Raw genomic sequence first — 20,855 nt, 5'->3', positions numbered from 1 at the left:
AATTAGACTGTCAGAATGTGGATAACTATTGAACCAAAGCATATTATTTTGAAGAAGACTAAGAATTTGGAGAAGAGAATTAAGAAGTCTTTAAAGAAGAAAAAAACGTGAAAGCTATCTTTTGGGAATTTTGTATTTCTTTCTTAATAGTACTAGCTTTCACAGCTACTAAGAGGACTTCAGAATTATTTGGAGCATGAGTATAAGAACCTTCTTACTGATTTGCACCAGTAACCTAAATTGAAGGACACATGGCTAGGATGATTTGGAATTCAATTAATGAAAATAAGGCATGGGTTTGTTAGAAGAGGAATATTTATTTTTTTCATAGAAATAAAATGTAAATTGTTAAAAAATATTGGCTCATTTTTATTAATTCAATTACTTACAGTAATTCATATTTTCATTCAGATATAAATGAAACACTCTTCCTTCTTTATTTTTATTTCCTCTCCCCAGCTTTTCATTCTCTTTCAGTCTTCCTTTCTGTTTTTTGTTTGTTTGTTTTGTTTTCTTTTGTTTTTTTGAGTCAGGATCTTATTTTTTCTCCCAGGCTAGAGTGCAGTGGCACAATCTCAGCTCACTGTAGACTCCACCTCCAAGGCTAAATCAATCATCCTGAGTAACTGGGAGTACAGGCACGTGCCATCATACCCAGCTAATTTTTGTGGGTTTTGTTTTGTTCTTTTTTTTTTTTTTTGTAGTGGAGATGGGGTTTCATCATATTGCCCAGGCTAGTTTTCCTTTCTATGTAGAGAAAAATTTAAAGTGAATGTGATGTTGGAGAGGGTGGGAGGGAAAAGTAATGGTAAATATGCTTGCTCATTACCAGGCACTGTGCTAAGTTCTGTCAATACATAGATAAGTAAAATCCACACTGTTTCTCAAAGAACTCACAATCTATTTAACAAAGCAGATGTCTACACAATAATTTTATAACTATTATTCAATGTGATTAGTACTCACATAGCTCTGTATAGAGTGCTATAGAAGAATAAATAAGAGAGTATCTCATTTTTCCTGGAGTGGTTTAAGAAGGTGTCACCGAAAACTGAATTGTAAATGGTACAGAAATATGGAGGGGTGGTTTGTGGTAGGACCTATCTTAGCCCACTGCTTCTCAGGTTTGGCCTTTGAACTTGAGATACGACTGTTCCAAGGACAGAAGGCAAAATGAACAAAAGCAAAATCTGAAGGAGGCTGTCAATAGAGATTGACTCTCATTGAGGCACACCAATACAGGCTGGGCCAAATGTCAGAATCAAGGCAACTTATATCAAAGGCAGGGCTGTAACACTCTCTCAATTGCACCTGAAAATGAAACAAAAAAGAGTGGAAATTAAGCACATATCCTAATGCAACTTTCAGGACTAGGGCATGCAGATGGGCCCCAGTCATCTAATAACTGATGTATAACTTAAGATTTTTCAAAAGGCACCAGTGATTTATGAGAGAGGGAGAAAAGGACCAGATTACCAGTTTCCTCAAGAGGCAAATCTTCTAAGAAATCATCTGCAGCCCGCAGCATCTGCCTCAGTGCAGAGAGGACCAGAATATCATTCATGGGGTCCAGTTCCAAATCTGAAGCATAATTTCCAACCATCAAAATACTGGAAATAGGAATGCCTAGCATTTTATGGACATTCATGACCTGTGGAAAGTATATTTTAAAAATGTAAGTCTTGTATTTAATATTTGAAATTTGACCAACTTTAAATACAATTTAAGAAAGAAACCCAAAAAGCAATGGCTTAATAAGTTATCTTGGGAACATACTAATAATTCAGATCATTGCAGTTTTAAGTGTGATATAAATTTGAATTAATCAAGCAATTGATTCCATTCTTCATTTCCCTGCAAATATGTTGTGTGAGCATATATACACATACAGACACACACACACCCACACACAACTATGATTGTGATACTATCACAATAATATCTGGTTATGATCAGCATTCTTTACCTGCCTTTGAGAAGTCATAGATCTACTCAGGTTTAAAAAGTTGTCTTGAAGAACCTCACTGCAATCATCCACTTTAGTAAGCAAGGCTACATGTGCTACACCTATATCAAATAGATAAATCAGTTATTTTATGTCATAAATAGCAATGTGTCAACAAGTTATTAAATACATGTGAAAGCAACTCTATAGGGTAATGTGATTTTGAGAGCTGAAGAATGAAATATCCCCAATACATCTCAATATGGAGCCTGAAGCTTTTCTAGAAGAGAAATGATCTTTGGTCTTTTTTTCCAACATGAGACAGCATTTTTTCAATGCAACTAAATTCATACTAAATTGCAATTATCTACTATTCCATTCAACTAGTTTGTTTTAAATTGGCCAAGGGGAAAAAAGGGGTTGCTGGACTTTGGGGACTAAAAGAACCACAAGAAAAGAGGGGTGAGGAGGGTTGTGTATGAGCATTTATGAAAGCAAACTGTACTGATTTCACAGTTCTAGTAAGGATCTATGCCTTTCTCCCTCAAACCACAGGGATTGAATTAGTAAATCACACTTGACTTCTAAACGAATCAAAATTCTACAATACTAACAACTGCTTATGAGGAAAATATAAGATTAATTTCAAATGCCTGCCAAGAAAACTCCCAGAACTCTTAACAGAGCTTTTAGTACCTTCTTCCTACCGAAATCTTGTGTTTCTTTTTTCCATTACTAAATGATTTCTTTTACTACCTTCTCATCATTCAGGTTTTAGAGGAATAACTAGCAAAGTTGGCCAATTAATACCTAGGTTCTGGTAGAGGGCAGTTCTCAATTGATACCTATAATTTTTTTCAACCTCTGTTACAATGTAATTCTTCTCTTTCAAAATTAATACAATGTCCTTTTAGAGGTCCTAAGTCAGCACAGTTAGTTGCATTAAGCATTGCCATCCAGCATGCCAAGCATAATGTGTTGCCATACGTCCTTGAAAACTCATTTTAAAACTTAGCATTTCTCTTTTACCCCAAACCCTCCATCATTTTAAAGCTATTAAGTGATTATATAAGCTTATATATTTACATTGTGTATATCTAATGTTCACTACTCAGACATTTGTTAGATGGTTTGTTAAGTTCAGATACAAAACTTATCCCCATTTTATAAGAACAGAAGACTAAAGTTCAGTGAAATTAAGTTACCTTCCTCAAGGTCAAAGTTTACTACTATTTAAAAACGTGGTTCACTTACCCAAGACCATCCTCTATACATTAAACTGCATAGCACTTTTTGGAACCTAAATACGTGATCTTTATACTGATAAAGTAAGCGATGAGGCTTTGGAGTATAAATGCCCCAACAATTCTTTATATGAAAATATTTTCAAATTTCAGTGAGAGTACTTCCAGTTCTGAATCAAATGGAGTAGACACACTTTTCCCTCTTCTTTACACTAAATATGGCTAAAATCTCTGGACATTATACATAAATCAAACATAAAGATTGAAAAGTGCAGAGGATGCAATTTGGCCAGAAACCTTGAGATCCAAGAAACAATACACAGATGAGTTCTCTAGGTTTTCTTTTTACTTCATATGTCCCAGATTGGCTTTTAGAGACACTCACAACTGAAAAATGCCAATTAGAGCCAGCAACAAGAAAAAAAAAGTAAAGTAAAACCTGTTCCATCTAGTCAAAGCATAAGAAAACGGGCAGTGTAGCAAGACAGAAAACTTTCAGAAAATAGCCACACTACCTGAGCCAAACACCACAGAAATCACTTAGCCCTATCCATGGATATGTCCTTCCCTTTCCCAACCTTCGTCCTTAGCCAAGGTAGTATCAGACAAGAAAAAAAAATGTAGGGAGCCAGCACATTTATACCTGCACTAACAAGGTCTGTCTTGATGGTGTCAAGGGAGGCTACTTGGGGATCCTAGACTTCCACCAAATCAGCGGCAATGAGGTGCTCTTCTCCCTCTCTGGCAGTGTCAGAGGAGAACAAATGAGAAGCTAGAACTTTACCCTTCATTAACCTTAGATGCAAGGAGGCTTCTAGCCCCTGTGATGTCAGGGGATCCTATATGGGGCGCAGTAAGAAAGTGCCCTTTCTCTAGGGATGTCAAACAAGGCCTCATGGAAAACCTATACTTTCCGTCCTACCAGTATCAGAATATGTCTGTGAAAACACAAGATGTAAGATCCAGAGTCACAGAATAAAATACCTAAAATATCAAAGACACAATTAAAGATCATTTGTCACATCAAAACCCAGGAAATTCTCAACTTGAAAAAGAAAAGCTAATCAGAAGATCCTGACCCTAATTAGATGACAAAGATGTTAGAATTATTTGGCAAGGATTCTAAAGCAACCATCATAAAAATGCTTAAGAGCCAAGTTGGAACATGCTTGAAGCAAATGCAGGAAGCGGAATGTCTCAGCAAAGAAATAGAAGATACAAAAAAGAATCAAATAGAAATTTTAGAACTAAAAGAATATTATACCCAAGATAGGACAAACAATAGATATGCTCAAAAGCAGAATGGAGAAGACAAAGTAATGAACAAATGAATTTAAAGATATAACAATAGAAATTACCCACTCTGAAAAATAAAGAGCAAGTAGATATAAAAATAAATAAATAAATAAATATACAGTGAGACTATAACAAAATATCTAGAATTCACGTCCCAGAGTTCCAAAAAGAGAGATGAGATATGGCAGGGCTAGAAATCGTTATAATAGTAAGACAACTGCAGACTGAGAGAAACTATTTGCAAATGATATATCTTACAATTGATTCATATTTAGGATTTACAGATCTTTCAAAATTCAAGTTCTAAAAAACACAAATAATCCAATCAGAAAATAGTCAAAAGACGTGAGGAGACATTTCACTGAACAAGCTATACAGAAGGCAAATAAGCACATGAGAAGATATTCAATGTCATTAGTCATTAAGCAATGCAAATTAAGAACCTGATGAAATATCAATATACATCTATTAGAATAGTTAACAATTTTCTAATAGCAACAATAGCAAATACTACCAAGAATGCAGAAAAATCAGATCTCTCATGTATTGCTGGTGGGATTGTAAAATGGTACAGTCCCTCTAGAATGTAGCTTGGTGATCTCTTTCAAAGTTAAACATACAGTTACTATATGACCCCGCATTACATTTTTGGAGACTTATCCCAGAGGAATAAAAACATGTCCACAAAAAACCTGAACACTAATATTCATAGGAGTTTTATTTGCAGTAGCTAAAAACTGGAATTTTTTTTGATAGAGCATGGTTAAACTGTGGGATATCTATACCATGGAATACCATACAATTTTTTTTAATGAACAATAAATACATACAAAATCTTGGATGGATGTCAGAGGATATTAGGCTGAGTCAAAAAATTCAGTCTCAAAAGGTGACATACTCTATGATTCCATTTGTATAACATTCACAAGCCGGGCGCGGTGGCTCAAGCCTGTAATCCCAGCACTTTGGGAGGCTGAGACGGGCGGATCACGAGGTCAGGAGATCGAGACCATCCTGGCTAACATGGTGAAACCCCGTCTCTACTAAAAAATACAAAAAACTAGCCGGGCGAGGTGGCGGGCGCCTATAGTCCCAGCTACTCAGGAGGCTGAGGCAGGAGAATGGCATGAACCCGGGAGGCGGAGCTTGCAGTGAGCCGAGATCGCCACTGCACTCCAGCCTGGGCTACAGAGCAAGACTCCGTCTCAAAAAAAAAAAAAAAAAAAAAAAAAAAAATTCACAAAATGACAAAATTACGGAAATGAAGAAAATATTAGTGGTTGCCAAGAGTTAAGGATGGTGGAGGAATAGTGGGTGCCATGGGGGAAATCTATGAAGTGATGTAACAGTTGGTTGCAGAGATGGGTACATAAACTTACACATGTGATAAGATGACATAGAACTATAAACACATATTGTTAGCAATCAGTTTCCTGGATTCAGTGTTCCTGGTGCAGCCACATAGTGTGAAGAGGTGACTTCCCTATCTAACGCCTCAGGAAAATCGCATACGAAAAAAGAAAAAAAGGATGGCTAGTCTATTCTTTAAAGACTGAAAATTAGGATTTGAGGTCTTTCTTCAGTCATGCCTGTGAATGATCTCTACCTGTGACGGCCACCACTCCAGGGAAATTGGATGAAAGGTACATGGGAAATCTCTGTAATCTCTTTGCAACTTCTGGCAAATCTATAATTATATCAAAGTAAATTTTTTTAGATAAGTACAATGAGACTCACCACAGTTTAATACTTCTTTGTGAACTTGCTTGAATTTTGCCAACATTTTAGAGGAGAGATTGTCAATAGAGTTGATGTCTAAGACATAAGCCACACAGTGAATCCTGTCCTTCAGAGATGGAGAGGTGATAAAAGTAGAATGCTCAGGTGTAATTGGTTTACGGGGATTAAACTGTTATAAAAACATAAGGTAACATTCAGAATTCAGAGAGTTTCTGTTTAATCCTTAAAGAGACAATTAATGCTTCTAGTACTGTAACTACTTATCTCCCTCCTCCCCAGCAATTCTTTCCCCAAATTAGTAGCACCCACCTCTTTACTCCCTTCCCACTGTGAGCATAATGCCATTATATCTCTCTTGCAGGAAAAAAAAACGCTTTATTGCTGTGGCAAAAATGATAATCATCCATTGTAAGTATTTCAGGAAAGTATAAAGAATATTTTGGGAAAGCTAACATCAAATCCTACTATCCTGAAATACACACCATTAACATTTGTTAAATACAACTTAAAATTCCTCTCTAAGCATTTTGCATGCTTAAATGAACTGGATAGAGAGAATAAAACAAAGAAAAATATGTTGCAAATGCTATTTAAATTAAAAGACTGTAATTTATTTTGATTTTATAGAAGAAAAACAAACTAAAGTGAAATAAAAGAAATACCAACTTTGAAGTTAATGTCTTCTTACCACAAGACAATAATCTTTCTAAGATTAAGGAAATAGATTATGAAACAAGAGTTTGGAAACATGTAGTTACTAAGCTATATATTTCAATGTTGGACTGAATTGACTGGTTCCCTGCTGTGAAAAATTAGGGTGTTGGTATGCTCCTGATTTCTCCAATGTCTTCGCTGTATCCCCGCTCTCTTTATCTGTGTGTCTCCTTTTCCCTGACTGCATTATGAACTCCTGGAGGATAAGGATTGTGTTGTTATTGAACTATGTGTTTTCAGTAACTGGCTTAGAGTTTGGCACAAATATGGTTTATAATAAATGGTTTTTGAATGAATAAATGAATACATAGGTAAGGTTTCCAATTCAGCAAAATTGTGAGGCAAAAGAGAGTCTTCTTTAGAAATTGAGGCTGATACCCAACACCTAAAAGAAAGGTAACAATCATTGTTGGCTTTTTTGAGAACTTAGACTATATCATCTCATTTAATCTTCTTAGCCACCCTATGAGATGGACACCATTAATACCAACATTGCACACCTAAAAAAAAAAAACTAAGAGAGAGAAGTGTGTAACTTACTTATGGGTACACATCTGCTAGTAGCAAAGCCAAATTTTGAATCTAGGTATTTAGTAGTGAAATCTAAGCATTTACAGTATAAAATCACATTTCAATACAAAGTGGTTACTTGTTCCAATATTTTGTCTATGTAACCCAAAAAGTGCAAGGCATTAAGTGACTATTACTAGTTTACATTATTGTAAAGAGTGATAAAAGCACACTATCTCCTTGATCTTTTACTAGAATGTGAATAAATAGAATCCTGCCTTTTGACTTTATTTTTCAATGTTACAGAAAAGAACAGTAGTCACTCTACTTTTTTTATATGAACCCTTATTCATTTAAAGTAGAATAGTGTTGATTGATGTTGAAACCACATTATGGCAGTTGAAATTGCCTTATGAGGTTAAAATTCAATGAAAATACTGAAGAAAATGATTTGAAATGTTTTGGATATTGAAGAAATCTTACCTGATATCTGTCTGGTGTACAACCTTTTAAGATGTAGGGAATGTCATCCATGCACAGTCCTGCTCCCTCTGCCCCATCTAGCCCCATGGTGTCACACAACATAAATGGCAGAGATTTTCCATTTTTTCCATCTTTAACAGAATAGATCCTATACTGTTAAAAAATATATATATTAAGTGTAAAGTTTCATCCATCATCCAACATTCAAAACAGGATAATAATAAGAAAAGAGATTGGTTAATATTTGAACACCATGGTCCGCAAACAGTTTGGTCTCAGGACCCCTTTAGACTCTTAAAAGTTATTGAGAATCCCAAAGATCTGTTATTTATGTGGGTTATATCTATGAACATTTAAAATGTTGGAAATTAAAACTGAAAAAATTTTAATGCTTCTTTTTTAATTAAAATGGAAAATTATATGCAATTTATCATGTAAAACACGCATGTGTGTATATATATACACACATATATATATATAAAATGGTATGTTTTGACTCCTTGCTTTTTATATTTTATGCATCTACTATCAGTATTTGTTTTGTGGTTAATCATGATGCTTACAAAAGAAAATTTATAACTGGTTATATTAAGTTAATAACAGCTCCACTTAGATAGAAAAAAAAAAAAAAAAACACTCCAGATTTTTACTCCACTCCTCCCCACAGTTTGCATCTTTGATGCCACAATTTACATCTTTCCACGTTGCATATCCTTTAACAAAATATTATAGCTATTATTATTTTAGTAGTTTTGTCTTTTAAACTTCATATTGAAGATATAAGTGATTTACACACCATCATTATAGTACGAGTATTCTGAATTTTACCATATAGTTTTACCAGTGAGTTTTATACTTTCAGATATTTTTATATTACTTATTAGCATCCTTTTCTTTCATCTTGAAAAACTTGCTTTAGCATTCTTGTAAGACAGGTCTAATTGTAATGAACTCCCTCAGCTTTTGTTCATCCAGGAAAATTTTTATCTATCCTTTATTTCTGAAGGACAGCTTTACTGGGTATAATATTTGCAATGGATGTGTTTGTTTGTTTTTTCTTTCAGCACTTTGAATATTTCATCCCACTCTCTCACCCTGTACAGTTTCTGCTGACAAGTCTGCTGCTAGTCATATTAAAACTCTCTAATATGTTATTTGCTTTTTTTATCTTCCTGTTTTCAGAATCCTCTCTTTGTCTTTGATATTTTACAGTTTGATTTTAATATGTCTTGGGTTAATCTTCTTTGGATTAAATCTGACTGGGGACTTTTCTCTCAGCTTTACCTGGATATTTACATCATCCTCCAGGTTTGAAAAGTTTTTTGCTACTATTTATTTACTTAAGATATCTATTACTTTTAATTTCTTATCTCCTTTAGCTCCTATAACTTGAATATTTGTTCTTTTGATGCTGTTCCATAAATCCCATAAGCTTTCTTCATTCCTTTTCATTTTGTTTTTTTTCTCCTCTATCTATATTTTCAAATAACCTACCTTTAAGTTCACAGACTCTTACTTGATCAGTTCTGCTGTTGATGGTCTCTATTTCATTTCTCATTTCACCCACTGTATTTTTTATCTCTGAAAATTGTTTGATTTTTTATAATTATTACAACCTTTCTATTAAATTTCTTATTCTGATCACTCATCATTTTTCTCATTTTGTTAAATTGTTTCTCTGTATTTTCTTGAAGTTTGCTGTGCTTCGTTAAAATAATTATTTTGAATTCTTCAGGTGGTTCATACATCTCCATTTCTTTAGGATTGGTCACTGGCACATTATTTTATCTCTTTAATGATGTCATATTACCCTGATGGTTCTTGACTCTTGTGACTATGTGTCAATGTATAAACATCTCTGGAAGTAGGTACTTATTCCAATCTTTGCAGGTTGCCTTTGTCTGGAAAAGTCCTTCAACAATCAGCCTATCCAAAAATTCTGAGCACGCTGCCTTGCATAGTCCCAAAGCCTGGGACCACTGTGACTGGTGCAGCACTGAGGCACGCCTAAAGCTCAGGGCCACTGTGGCATCCCTGTCATTAAGTGCTGTTCAGAGGTTGGGCCACTAATAATCCATCCATGGTGGGGTCCAGGGACTGAGTCCACCATGCAAGCTTGAAGCTTAGGGCCACATGGTCTTACTTTGGCAACAGCACGGGGCTAGAGGCTCAACTGTCAAATAACAGCCTAAAGTCTGGGGCCATGAGGTTCTATCCAGTGCTCGATTTTACTGTAGTAGGCCTGATATTGGAGTCCAGGCAAAGTCCTGTGCTCAACTCCCTCTTTTCCCCCAAGCAGATGACAGTTCTCTCCACACTATGCTGCCTGGGATTGAGGGGGGTGATGCAGATGACGTAAAACTGTTTTTCCTACCCTCTTCAATGTATCTTTTGTTATTATTGTGCTAGAACTGGTACTGTAATCTTTCACCTGATTTCCTGAGGTGATATTTTTGTGTGTTAGTAGTTATTCAAATTGATGTTTCAGTGGAGGAATGATTGCTGGAGAGACCTATGTGACCATCTTGCTCTGCCCCTCCTCCTCTTAAATGTTGTTTTAACCATTAAAAATTCAATTATAAACCTGTCACATGTTTATCAAATAACATTTTTTACTTAAAAGCATTTTAAAATTTACATAAAACTGTCATTGGTTTATTATTACAATTCCCTTTAAAGTCTGGATTAAAGAATATAACTGTAATCTCATATGTGGCTCTGATTCAGTCTCTTGATATGTTGTTTCAATTGATGTATGTGAAGAAAATATGGCCTCTCACACGTATGTATACTATGAAAAGGAGGTAATATTTCACTGTATAGTTTTCAGGTAATTGTGAATATTCCTCAACATAATATAGGAAAGCTCAACAAGTAATAACTTCTTTTTTTTTATTATTTACAGAAGTATTTATTTTAAAAGTAGACTTAAAAAAAAAGTAATTTAAAGCTCCAAGGTGTATTGTTTCATGTAGGTGTTACTGCTACCTATACTTTCACCCCATTTATTAAGCCCAAAACACTTCAAGCAACTTTAGGTTCATAAATTAATAAGAAGGTACAGAAGCCCAACCAGGATGGGACAGAATGTGTTCCAGGTTTGAAGGGGACGGCATGGCTCCTCAGTGGTCTTGTACGGAACACTTGTGCTCTACTGTAATGAAGATTTTCTTCCTGAAAATCTGAATGTGACATTTTAGATCCTCTGGTTGTTGGTTTAGTCTCCAGATTATAATGGTGTGCTGGAATCAGGTGGTTGACTAGAAGGTCAATCCAAGCTCCTAGGCCCCCCTCTCTTGGAGGCCTCAATTATCCACCTGTGAGGCTCAGGAGGGCTGACCAACCTGAAGGTTGGAAAAACTTGCTTAAATGAGGAATTGCCATTTCAGCATAAACTGTCCTCAATTCTACTGTAGAAATTGTTTTCATTCTGGAGATGGTGAGTCCCAGAAGATCATGGCCAAGATGATATCCTAAGTGGCTTCCTCTGAGAGTTTATGCCCAAGAGGGAGCCATGTGGCCACTTGCTTCTTCTTACATTTCTAATAGCTGCTCCAATTCCTTAAGGGCTGTTGTTAAATCATTTACTTGATTGTTACACAAGGTTTGCTGTTCTAGGAATCGGGCTCTTTCTTCTTTCATCTCCAGCTTTACCTTTAAGGCCTGTAACTCCTCCATCTGCTTTTTGGCTGTTTCATTAAAAAGCTTCAGCTCCTCTTGCAAAGTTTCTAACAGCAACATAGAGTCCATGTGATCGGTAGTAGATTCTTGTCGTGATGCCAGGGTCTCACTGCCTAAAGCTGGATCGAGGCCCTTGCTCTCCAAAATTGCCAAACAGTTGTCCCGAAACTTCTCCAGCAGCTCTACCTTTTGGGTCAGGTCCTTCAGCTCTCCCTGAGTTTCAGTCAACTTCTGGTGCAACTCCTTGTTGACGGCTTCTAAGAGCTGGTTCTTGTCCTTGAGCTCTTCCTCTGATTTTTGCTTACTCAGTGGTTTGTAGCCTTTTCTGACATTCCTTCTGGTGGTGGTATCAGTAGCTTTCATTTGCCCATTCTCTCGTCTCAGTTTGGTGATTTTTGTAACATCATTCTCTGGACCTCCTGAATGAAGCTGTTTGGAAACATCGACTTCTTTGGACCTAACAGGTAAGAGACTCTTAGAAGTGGCCCGAGTTTGTGTGTCTGCGGGCTGGCCGCCGCTCAGCGCAGAGGCGGGCTGCAGGTTATACACTGTCTTAACCACACTGGTCATCGTAAGGAGGCGGCACGGCTGAACTCCAGGAGCCCGCCGGTCCTGCCCGCAGTCCTTGTCACTCTCTTTCAAAAGATCCCCTGAACCAACTGTCGCGCCTCCTGCCCAAGTAATAACTTCTTAAAGGTTAGTTGCAAGTGGAATCTGCGACATTTTTATATGCCGCCACATTAAATCCATTGGTTCGTCTCATACTTTGAATATATCTTTTACTCATGCATGATTTTTTAGCCTAATTTATTGCACATTTTAAAACATTGGTTCACTGGGTTATCCAGATCTTCCTAATGTTGACACATTTCATCATACAATATTAAAACATCACATTTGTTAATACCACCATTAATCTCACTGGATAAGTCTTAAGTGTTGAAAAGCTGTCAGGCTCAGAATAGTGGATACAAGTTTCTCTAACTTTGATTTTTCTCAAAAGCTCAAATTTTGTTATTGGCAACAGACACTGTCAGTTTTTGCTTTTGTCTTTAATTAGCAAGGTCGCTTTGAGCATTTTCATTAAGATATCTGCCAAATATCCAAGTATGAATAAGTAAGTCTGTTCTGTCCAGTAAAAGTGACGTCACATAAAAAAAAGTTCAGTTAACAACTCAGTTGCTCCAGTGCTTTTTCTAAAGACAACTGCTAATTTTCAATATGCATTAGAAGTACTTTATGAGCACTTCCCATGTTATCATACTGAATATCAAAATGATGTGTATTCCAAAGTAGAGTTTAAATAAAACCAGTAACTGTTACTATTCATCAAGGAGTAAAACTGGCATTTTTTCCTGTAAGTGCAGTAATTGGGAGAAATACAGTGACTAGTAGTAGTGTTTGGTGCCACCGTTTGATTCATATTAATGTGCCAATGGGTAAAACTATGTTGTATAATTAATTCAAGTGTCAAGACACTAGGAAAGACAAAAAAAAAAAAACTTAGAATAATTCTAAAAATAGTTTTGAACTCAGAGGTATCCTTAAAATGTATCTGGGAACCCAAGGGGTCCACAAATCTCACTTTAAGAAGCACAACAGAACTTTCTTTCCTAGATAAACACATTCAATATTATAGCAAGGATATTTTTTAGAAGAATTCTGAAAGTATTTTATTTGTTGGTCAGATATACTTTCAACATACACACAAAAAAATGGAAGATTTAGGAAGAATTGCAAAGGAAAGGATTTCTCAGAGACACTTTATTTACAATTTTTCCATCTGTGGTTCTGGCAAGGGTGTAATATCACTCAAACCAGAAGGGAGAGAACCCTCTATGACCTATTGTGGTCTGTAATAAAGTCAAAAGCTCTCCCTGGGCCATGAAACGCATAGGCGTAATCCCACTGAAGTTTTTTATCTAGGAGAATAGGACTTACCAGTGCCTCAACATGAAAGAAATTACACTAAGCACTAGAGTTAAAGTACATGGTAAAATTTCAGGAACACCAATATGCATCTTCATAGTTTCCTTACCCATTGATTTGCTTGCTTTATAACTTCAATTATTCAAAGGAAAGGGTCTTTAAGCAATAAAATATTCTATTTCCCTCATAAAAGTCTGCCCTACATTTCTTCAATTTAAATAACATTTGCATTTCATTGGAATTCAGTGTCTACAGCTTCTCTTAAAATAAGACCTTTGGAATTTAAAACTTAAAAGGAAGAAAGAGAAATTTTGTCTTGAGTAGTACCTCTATTATAGCATATATCACAATGAATGATACATATTTATTATCTGCGTTGGTCTCTGAGATCTCTGGACAACAGGACCAAGCATTATTTGTATTTAGGTCTCTATTTCTGAATAAATATTTAGCAAACAGAGACATTTCAATCAATGCTTAATTAATTTAATTTGTCTTAATCAATTTAATTTGTGTTGCTATACCTTGCCATGGCTTCTGAGACTACACTGATATATTAAAATAAAGCCACTCCAGAGCATAGTATCTGGCCAACATCAAGAAATAAGATGTAATTCTTGAAAGTCCTAGAAAATTCTTTCAGTTATTGAGTGTATCACAAAAGCTAAAAATCAACCATTACTGTCTTATTATGCAGTCTTATATTATGCTAAATTTTGCATTGATAATACACAGCATATTGATAATACATAGCATAATATTGTCACCTAACAAGTGACAATATTAATTTGTGGTAATCATTTAAAAAGCCTGATTCTAAAATTTTCTATTCTTTCCCTTTCTTATTTTTTTGTTTGATAGCATGTGCATGATAACATTGAAAAGCATAAACCAGAAAGAATTTTCTTGACAAGTGTTGCATCATAATTTGTAGTTCTTTAGAGCGACAAGTAAGAAATCTATATTACTATTTATTTCCTTATGTATATCTTTTGTAAATAAGATAGTTTTGTAAGAGCATAGATTTACACTTCAAGTTCTCCTTCAAAGTTGACCCACCAAAGTGAAATACTATTTTGCTTTTCATGACCATGTCTTAGAAAATGGTCTTATGTAATTAAAAAAAAAAATTATCTTACATAATTCTCATTATTTTACTACAAAAAAGAAAAACATTTTAAACCAGGTAAAATCATGTGTTACGTGAGTAAAATGAACGTCAAATATAATGGCCAAATATTTCCATAGGGTTTTTTAATTTTTGTTGTTTTTTACACAAATACTAAAAAGTATTCTTTATGTAACTGCTTCTTCCTTCCATAAAATTTGAAAGCTTCTCTGTATAATATAGCACAATGGAGGCGATTCTGATTAAAATTTTACTTCTATTTTCCATTTGATTTAGCATTTAATTGTATGTTAGGATTGCCCTGAGAGAAAAAGGCAAAGACATAAACAATATAGTAATTGTAATCTATAAAATAAAATCCTCAGGGAAATAACTTACCCGTTCAGTAATGCTGATGGTATCAGACCCGACTATGGCTTGGCCAGTCACATGGCCATGAAAAACAGACTTGACTGAATTGAAAAAACTGGACTTTCCAGACCCAACTGGACCCACCAAAAGAATACGAATTTCTGAAACCAAGTCTGCATAGGGCTTGTAGCCTCTGATGTCTGCTAGAAGCCTATTTCTGTGCCTGTTAAAATACAGTGGTTAAATACAGCATAAGAACAGCCAATAAAGAATACCATAAAGAACACTACAAGTCACCTAGAGCTTCTTTCTCTTCCTGAGAAGGGTATTTTTTCAATACTTAATTATTATATTGATAATAGGATCTTCTATAATATGATTGGAAATATCTAAACTTATACATTTTGTGCTTAAAGAAAATGCATTATTTTACATCTGACTAAAGTTAAATATTAACCAGCAACCAAACAATTTTTCAACTATTAGTCTTAGATCACGTGAATGTAATGAGAAATATCAGTAACATTGAAGATAAATTATTATTTTCACTAAAAATACATTAAGGAGAAATCAAAATAAAATATATGCAATGTAGCTATCTATAAATTTAAAAGGGAGTTTGTTTTGATATTTACTAAGGATTCTCAAAAGCTGTTTCTCAAGGAAAAGATTCAGAGAAATTATCTAAAATGGTTATCCAGACTCTACCTGGAAAATTTTGATCTGAAGTGGAAATGAAATCAAATTGGTCAATGCCATCAGGTGGATATTTAAAGTTTCATAGTTGGTGGTGGTTTTGTTATTTTATGCCAAAAACATTATAACTCTTTTTTTTTTAATCATTCCAGTGGCATGAGTTTTATCTTTACTACTTATTTGTCAGCATTCTTTATACAAGTGGTCTAAATAAAATCATTAATAGATAGCCCAAGAATCCAACTTACTCTCTGGCTTTCAATATCCTCTTTGTGCAGTCTAGGTTATACTTAGTTCCTATAGGAAATAAACATAGCATAATAAGTTTTTAAAACTTGTCTGGTTAAATATGGCCAAGACTACTTTTGAAATAAGACATTGAGTTTGCTTGCATAACCCAGGGCTGAGTTGCTCAATTAGGAGTCAGGGTTGGCAACATAATGAGAGGAAGAGGAGAAAAAATTATCCTCTCTGCACATTAACTTGCTCTGGAAGCTCTCACATAATTACACCTAGAAGTTCTAAGGGTCATATGTTATAAGGGTCTGATCTTTGGGTCATACATCAAAACAGACCAGCTCTGATGATAAGATCTCTCTCTCTCTCCACATCTCCAACTCCTTTGTCATCTCTATCTCTGTACATATATTTCTCAACTTGCTCTTCTCAAAGCAGCCTATACGTTCTGGATAAAAACCTCATAATCTTTATGTTTCCCACATTTCATTTCAGAATTTATCAAAAAGTATAAATTGGCACCAATCTAACTGTTCCTCTCACTTTCCTCACTCTTGTAGATCAATTATTACCTACCGAACACAAAGATTAGAATCATAATGTGAGATGTAGGACTATCTAATTTTACGTACCTTCAACTCGAAAAACTTCGCACTCCAAAAATTGAAGGTGGCCATAAAACCTTAGTTTCAAGTTTTTTGTCATCATTTTATCTAGATAAATTTTATTATCTGGACTTATAATGAAAATATTCTTTTTTGATAAATGACACACCAGTTGTTTATCAATAATTTTTGGTGCTGTATTTAAGAGTAATGTTTCTATTTCAGTGGTGTCATTTTTCTTTTGAAGTGAAAACCACAGGGAATCATTTGGCTCTGTCGAACTTTCACATAAATTAGTATAATTTCCAAGCACAAAGGCTACAATCATATTTTCATTAATGTAAGTCATTGTTATAGTATATCCCTGATGGCTGCATCTTTGAACCATATCTTCAATGCTACCTCCATGAACACTAGACTTATAGAGAAGACTCAAAGAAACATTTCCAAGCAGCTTGCGCAGATGATTTTCATCATTCCATGTCAATCTTGTTGTCACTTCCATTGTTCTAGATCTAATGGAAAAACAATTATAGGTTGAGAAGCTTGTATAATATAGTAGCTTATAGCTTAGCTTTCCACTTCTACTTTCAGTGAGTTCTTTTTTCACTGATTCAATTAAAACATATTATTTGGTTAAGGCAAAAAATATAGAAATGGCACAATAATGTTAGATATAAAATATATAATTTAGAAAGGAAAAGTCATTAAAATTTTAAATCAATTGACAAACTTCAGAAAGTTAAAGAATAAAGAAAAAATAAATCTGAATAAGAGTCAGCAAACTTTTTCATAATGAACAAGATAGTAAATATTTTAGCCTTTGTAGGCCATAAGGTCTCTTCCACAATTACTCAACTAGCCTTTGTAGGCCATAAGGTCTCTTCCACAGTTACTCAACATTGCCACTGTAATACAAAAGAAGTCATAGATAATATGTAAACAAGAGAGCATGACTGTGTTCCAATAAAATTTTCTTTAAAAATGCATATGGCTGGAACAGAGGCCATCATCATCATATCACATGCATCATTTGCCAATGTATGAATTAGAAAATTGAGCCTAGGAATTCATGCAAAATAAAGCACATAAAGAAACTGAAATGTGAAAGAAGATAACAGCTATAGAAGTCTTACAGTAGCATAATAGACTATTGGTCATCACAACAATTATTTCAACAAAAAAAAACTGGAAAAGAAGGATAAACTATAAAAACACATGTGTCACAAAGCTCTAAAGACCAAACAAGGCAGTTAAGACCTATAGCTATTGGCAAAGATTTGGAGAAGTTATAGAAAGAGAGATTAGCTAGGCATTTGGGAGCACATTTGCGACGTGTGTCTGTCAGATTCAGAAAAGGCATTTGTGGTGCTGAAAAGTTAAGCAAAGCATTTGCTAGACTCATAGAGTTAGGGAGATAAAAATCATCCTTTGAGTGCAATAAGGAGAGTACCTGGGAAACCTTTCCCTTAGGCTACAGTTTGGGATTCTGAAGAGCTACAGGGAAAACCAAAAACCATATGCTCTCACTTATAAGTGGGAGCTAAGCTATGAGTACACAAAGGCATACAACTGATATAATAGACTTTAGAGACTCAGAAAGGAGAGGATGGAAGAGGAGCTAGGGATTAAAAAAACTACATATTAGATACAATGTACACTACTTGCATAATGGATGCACTAAAATCTCAGAATTCACCACTATATAATTCATCCACGTAACAAAAAACCATTTATACTCCAAGTACTATTGAAACAAATGTTTTTTAAAAATTTAAGAAAAGAGCTACAGAGAAGAAGTAAGTATGAACTGGAAGCAGACAGAGTTAATTTCATACTTCAGTATTCTTAATCCTGGATTGAATTAAAGTAAATGAGAGTTGCTAGTGTCCACAGTTGCATGGCAGAAACAAAATAAATCTTGTCTGGATGAAAAGAACATTCTTCCAGCTTCAAAATATCTCTATGATTTTTTAACTATTCAGTGATTCTCATTCATCATAAACACATTCATGTTTCGAGGTAAATGAAACAACATGATAGAAAACCAAGAGGAAAGAGCACACACTAGAAACAAACCCTTACTTATACTGGAGTTACCCATAGAGATTTTTAAATTACTATGTTTAATATGTTCAAACAGCTAAAAGGTAAGATTGAATGATTTACAGTAAAATGAATGCAATAAAAAGTCAAAGAGATTCTATATGTAAAAATATATATCTGAAATTAATAATTAAGTGAAAACATTTAACTGCAAGTAGGCATAAAGAATTAGAAGAAAATTTACCAACTGAAGTATTGAGAAAAAAAGAGAATCAAAAGAGAAAAGGGCAAAAGGGATTAAAGGATATAGTAAAATTAGTTGAGATATATGAAACCAGAAAACAAGAATAAAAGAAAAAGAGTATAGAAGAGATATTCTACAAATCTTAAAAAGTAAACAAGTCTCGAAACATTTCAAAGTACTATAATATTGAACAAATAGTATAAGCCAGCAATTTTTTAACAAGAAGATAACTAGTAGATCCCCTCATACGTTGGAAAATAAAAAACATATTTTGAAATAATCCATTATTCAAATATGAAATTTAATTAAATGATAAAATATTCTTGTTAAAACTTATAGAATGAAGATAAAACATTACAAACGTCATATAAGCTTAAACATATAAGAAATGAAGAAAGGCTGAAAATTAACTATATAAACTTTCACTTCAAAAAATCAGAAAAAATACCAATTAAACTCAAAGTAAGTAGAAAGAAATAATAAAATAAAAGCAAAAATAATGGACAGAAATATTAATGGACAAATCAAGTATACAATAGAGAAGATTAACAAAATCAAAACCCAGTTTTCAAAAGGATTAACAAAATTTGTAAAACACTGCTGACATTGACAAAGGGAAAAAAGGGAAGGAATGTCCTAAAATCCAAAACATAAGAGAAAACATCAGTACCAATGCAATAAATGATAAACTATAAAATGGTCTGAAGATAAACAACTTTGTAAAAATAAACTTAAGAATAAATTAAGTGGACAAATTTCTAGAAAAATACAACTTACCAAAGCTGACATAAAAGTAAATACAAAATTTGACTGTCTCATAGCTATTTTTTAAAACTAAATTCATAATTAATTTAAGACTTCCCCAAGAAAACTCAAGGATCAGAGTCTAGTTGCTGAATTCGACCAAATTTTGAAGAATATATAATATACAATCTTACACATGTTCTTCCAAAGAATAACTTAGATACCAAAACCTGTTAATGGTGTTATCAGCAACAAAAATTACAGGCCACTCTTTTATAAATATAGATGGAATGATCCTCAGCAAAATATTAGCAAACCAAAAAAAAAAAAAAAAAAAAGGAAAGAAAGAAAGAAGGGTAATACTGAGTCAAAGCATGTCATGACAAAATACAACAATATGCTGTCTCCAAGAAATCACTTAGACTTAAGAACACACATAGGATGAAAATCAAGTGATAATAAGGGCATCTTTGCAAATGGTAACCGCAAGAACTGCAAGGTAACCCGCAAGGGGTGTGTGTCCTTATCCCTCACAAAATAGACAGTAAATCAAAACCTGTCATAAGAAGCTATGAAGGACATCATGTAATAATAAAAGGGTCAATTCGCCAGAAAGATGTAACAGTTATAAATATATGTTCATCCAACATCAGAGCACCTAAATAAATGAAGTAAAGACTGAAAGAATTGAAGGGAGAAACAGCAACACAATAAGAGAAGGAGATTTCGATAGCCCAGTTACAATAATTTATCCATTATAAAATATCCAAACAGAAGATCAATAGGAAAACAGAGAACTTGAACACCATAGTCCTAATGGACCTAATAAGGCATATACAGGGCATTCCACCCAGCAACAACAAAATACACATTCTTCTCACATGTATTATAGGAGAGTTCTCCAGGATAGATTACATGTTAGGTCAAAAAACAAGTCTTAATAAATCTAAGAAGATTGAAACCATATCAAGTGTCTTTCCTCATAACCATGTAATGAAACTAGAAATCGGCCGGGCGCGGTGGCTCAAGCCTGTAATCCCAGCACTTTGGGAGGCCGAGACGGGTGGATCGCGAGGTCAGGAGATCGAGACCATCCTGGCTAACACGGCGAAACCCCGTCTCTACTAAAAAATACAAAAAACTAGCCGGGAAAGTTGGCGGGTGCCTGTAGTCCCAGCTACTTGGGAGGCTGAGGCAGGAGAATGGCGTAAACCCGGGAGGCGGAGCTTGCAGTGAGCTGAGATCCGGCCACTGCACTCCA

The 20,855-nt window shown here is 34.6% G+C and overlaps 2 protein-coding genes across 2 annotated transcripts in view; both read right to left on the bottom strand.

Moving 5' to 3' along the window:
* Positions 1-702: 702 nt before the first annotated feature.
* IFI44L (interferon induced protein 44 like) overlaps positions 703-20,855 on the bottom strand; it is a 23,959-nt gene continuing 3,806 nt past the window's right edge. The window contains exons 2-9 of the mRNA XM_017880101.1: positions 16,588-17,075; positions 15,967-16,015; positions 15,050-15,245; positions 7,933-8,085; positions 6,223-6,394; positions 1,967-2,067; positions 1,477-1,651; positions 703-1,311 (exon numbers count right to left, since the gene is read on the bottom strand). Coding sequence (XP_017735590.1) covers positions 1,277-1,311; positions 1,477-1,651; positions 1,967-2,067; positions 6,223-6,394; positions 7,933-8,085; positions 15,050-15,245; positions 15,967-16,015; positions 16,588-17,065 — 1,359 coding nt within the window. The 5' untranslated portion in view covers positions 17,066-17,075 and the 3' untranslated portion in view covers positions 703-1,276. The remainder of the gene's footprint in view (positions 1,312-1,476; positions 1,652-1,966; positions 2,068-6,222; positions 6,395-7,932; positions 8,086-15,049; positions 15,246-15,966; positions 16,016-16,587; positions 17,076-20,855) is intronic.
* On the bottom strand, positions 10,828-12,288 carry LOC108534634 (small kinetochore-associated protein). Its single transcript, XM_017880102.1, has one exon. It carries the CDS (start codon positions 12,181-12,183, stop codon positions 11,467-11,469), a length of 717 nt encoding a protein of 238 aa, XP_017735591.1. The 5' UTR covers positions 12,184-12,288; the 3' UTR covers positions 10,828-11,466.

The sequence above is a fragment of the Rhinopithecus bieti genome, unplaced genomic scaffold, assembly GCF_001698545.2.
Source record: "Rhinopithecus bieti isolate Rb0 unplaced genomic scaffold, ASM169854v2 scaffold_12238, whole genome shotgun sequence".
NCBI lineage: Eukaryota > Metazoa > Chordata > Mammalia > Primates > Cercopithecidae > Rhinopithecus > Rhinopithecus bieti.
The sequence above is the reverse complement of the archived record's forward strand: the minus strand, read 5'-3'. Positions and strand labels throughout refer to the sequence as shown.

What these genes read in the sequence shown, in the direction of transcription:
- LOC108534634 (XM_017880102.1), bottom strand. Translation starts at nt 12,183, where the DNA reads ATGACCAGTGTGGTTAAGACAGTGTATAACCTGCAGCCCGCCTCTGCG.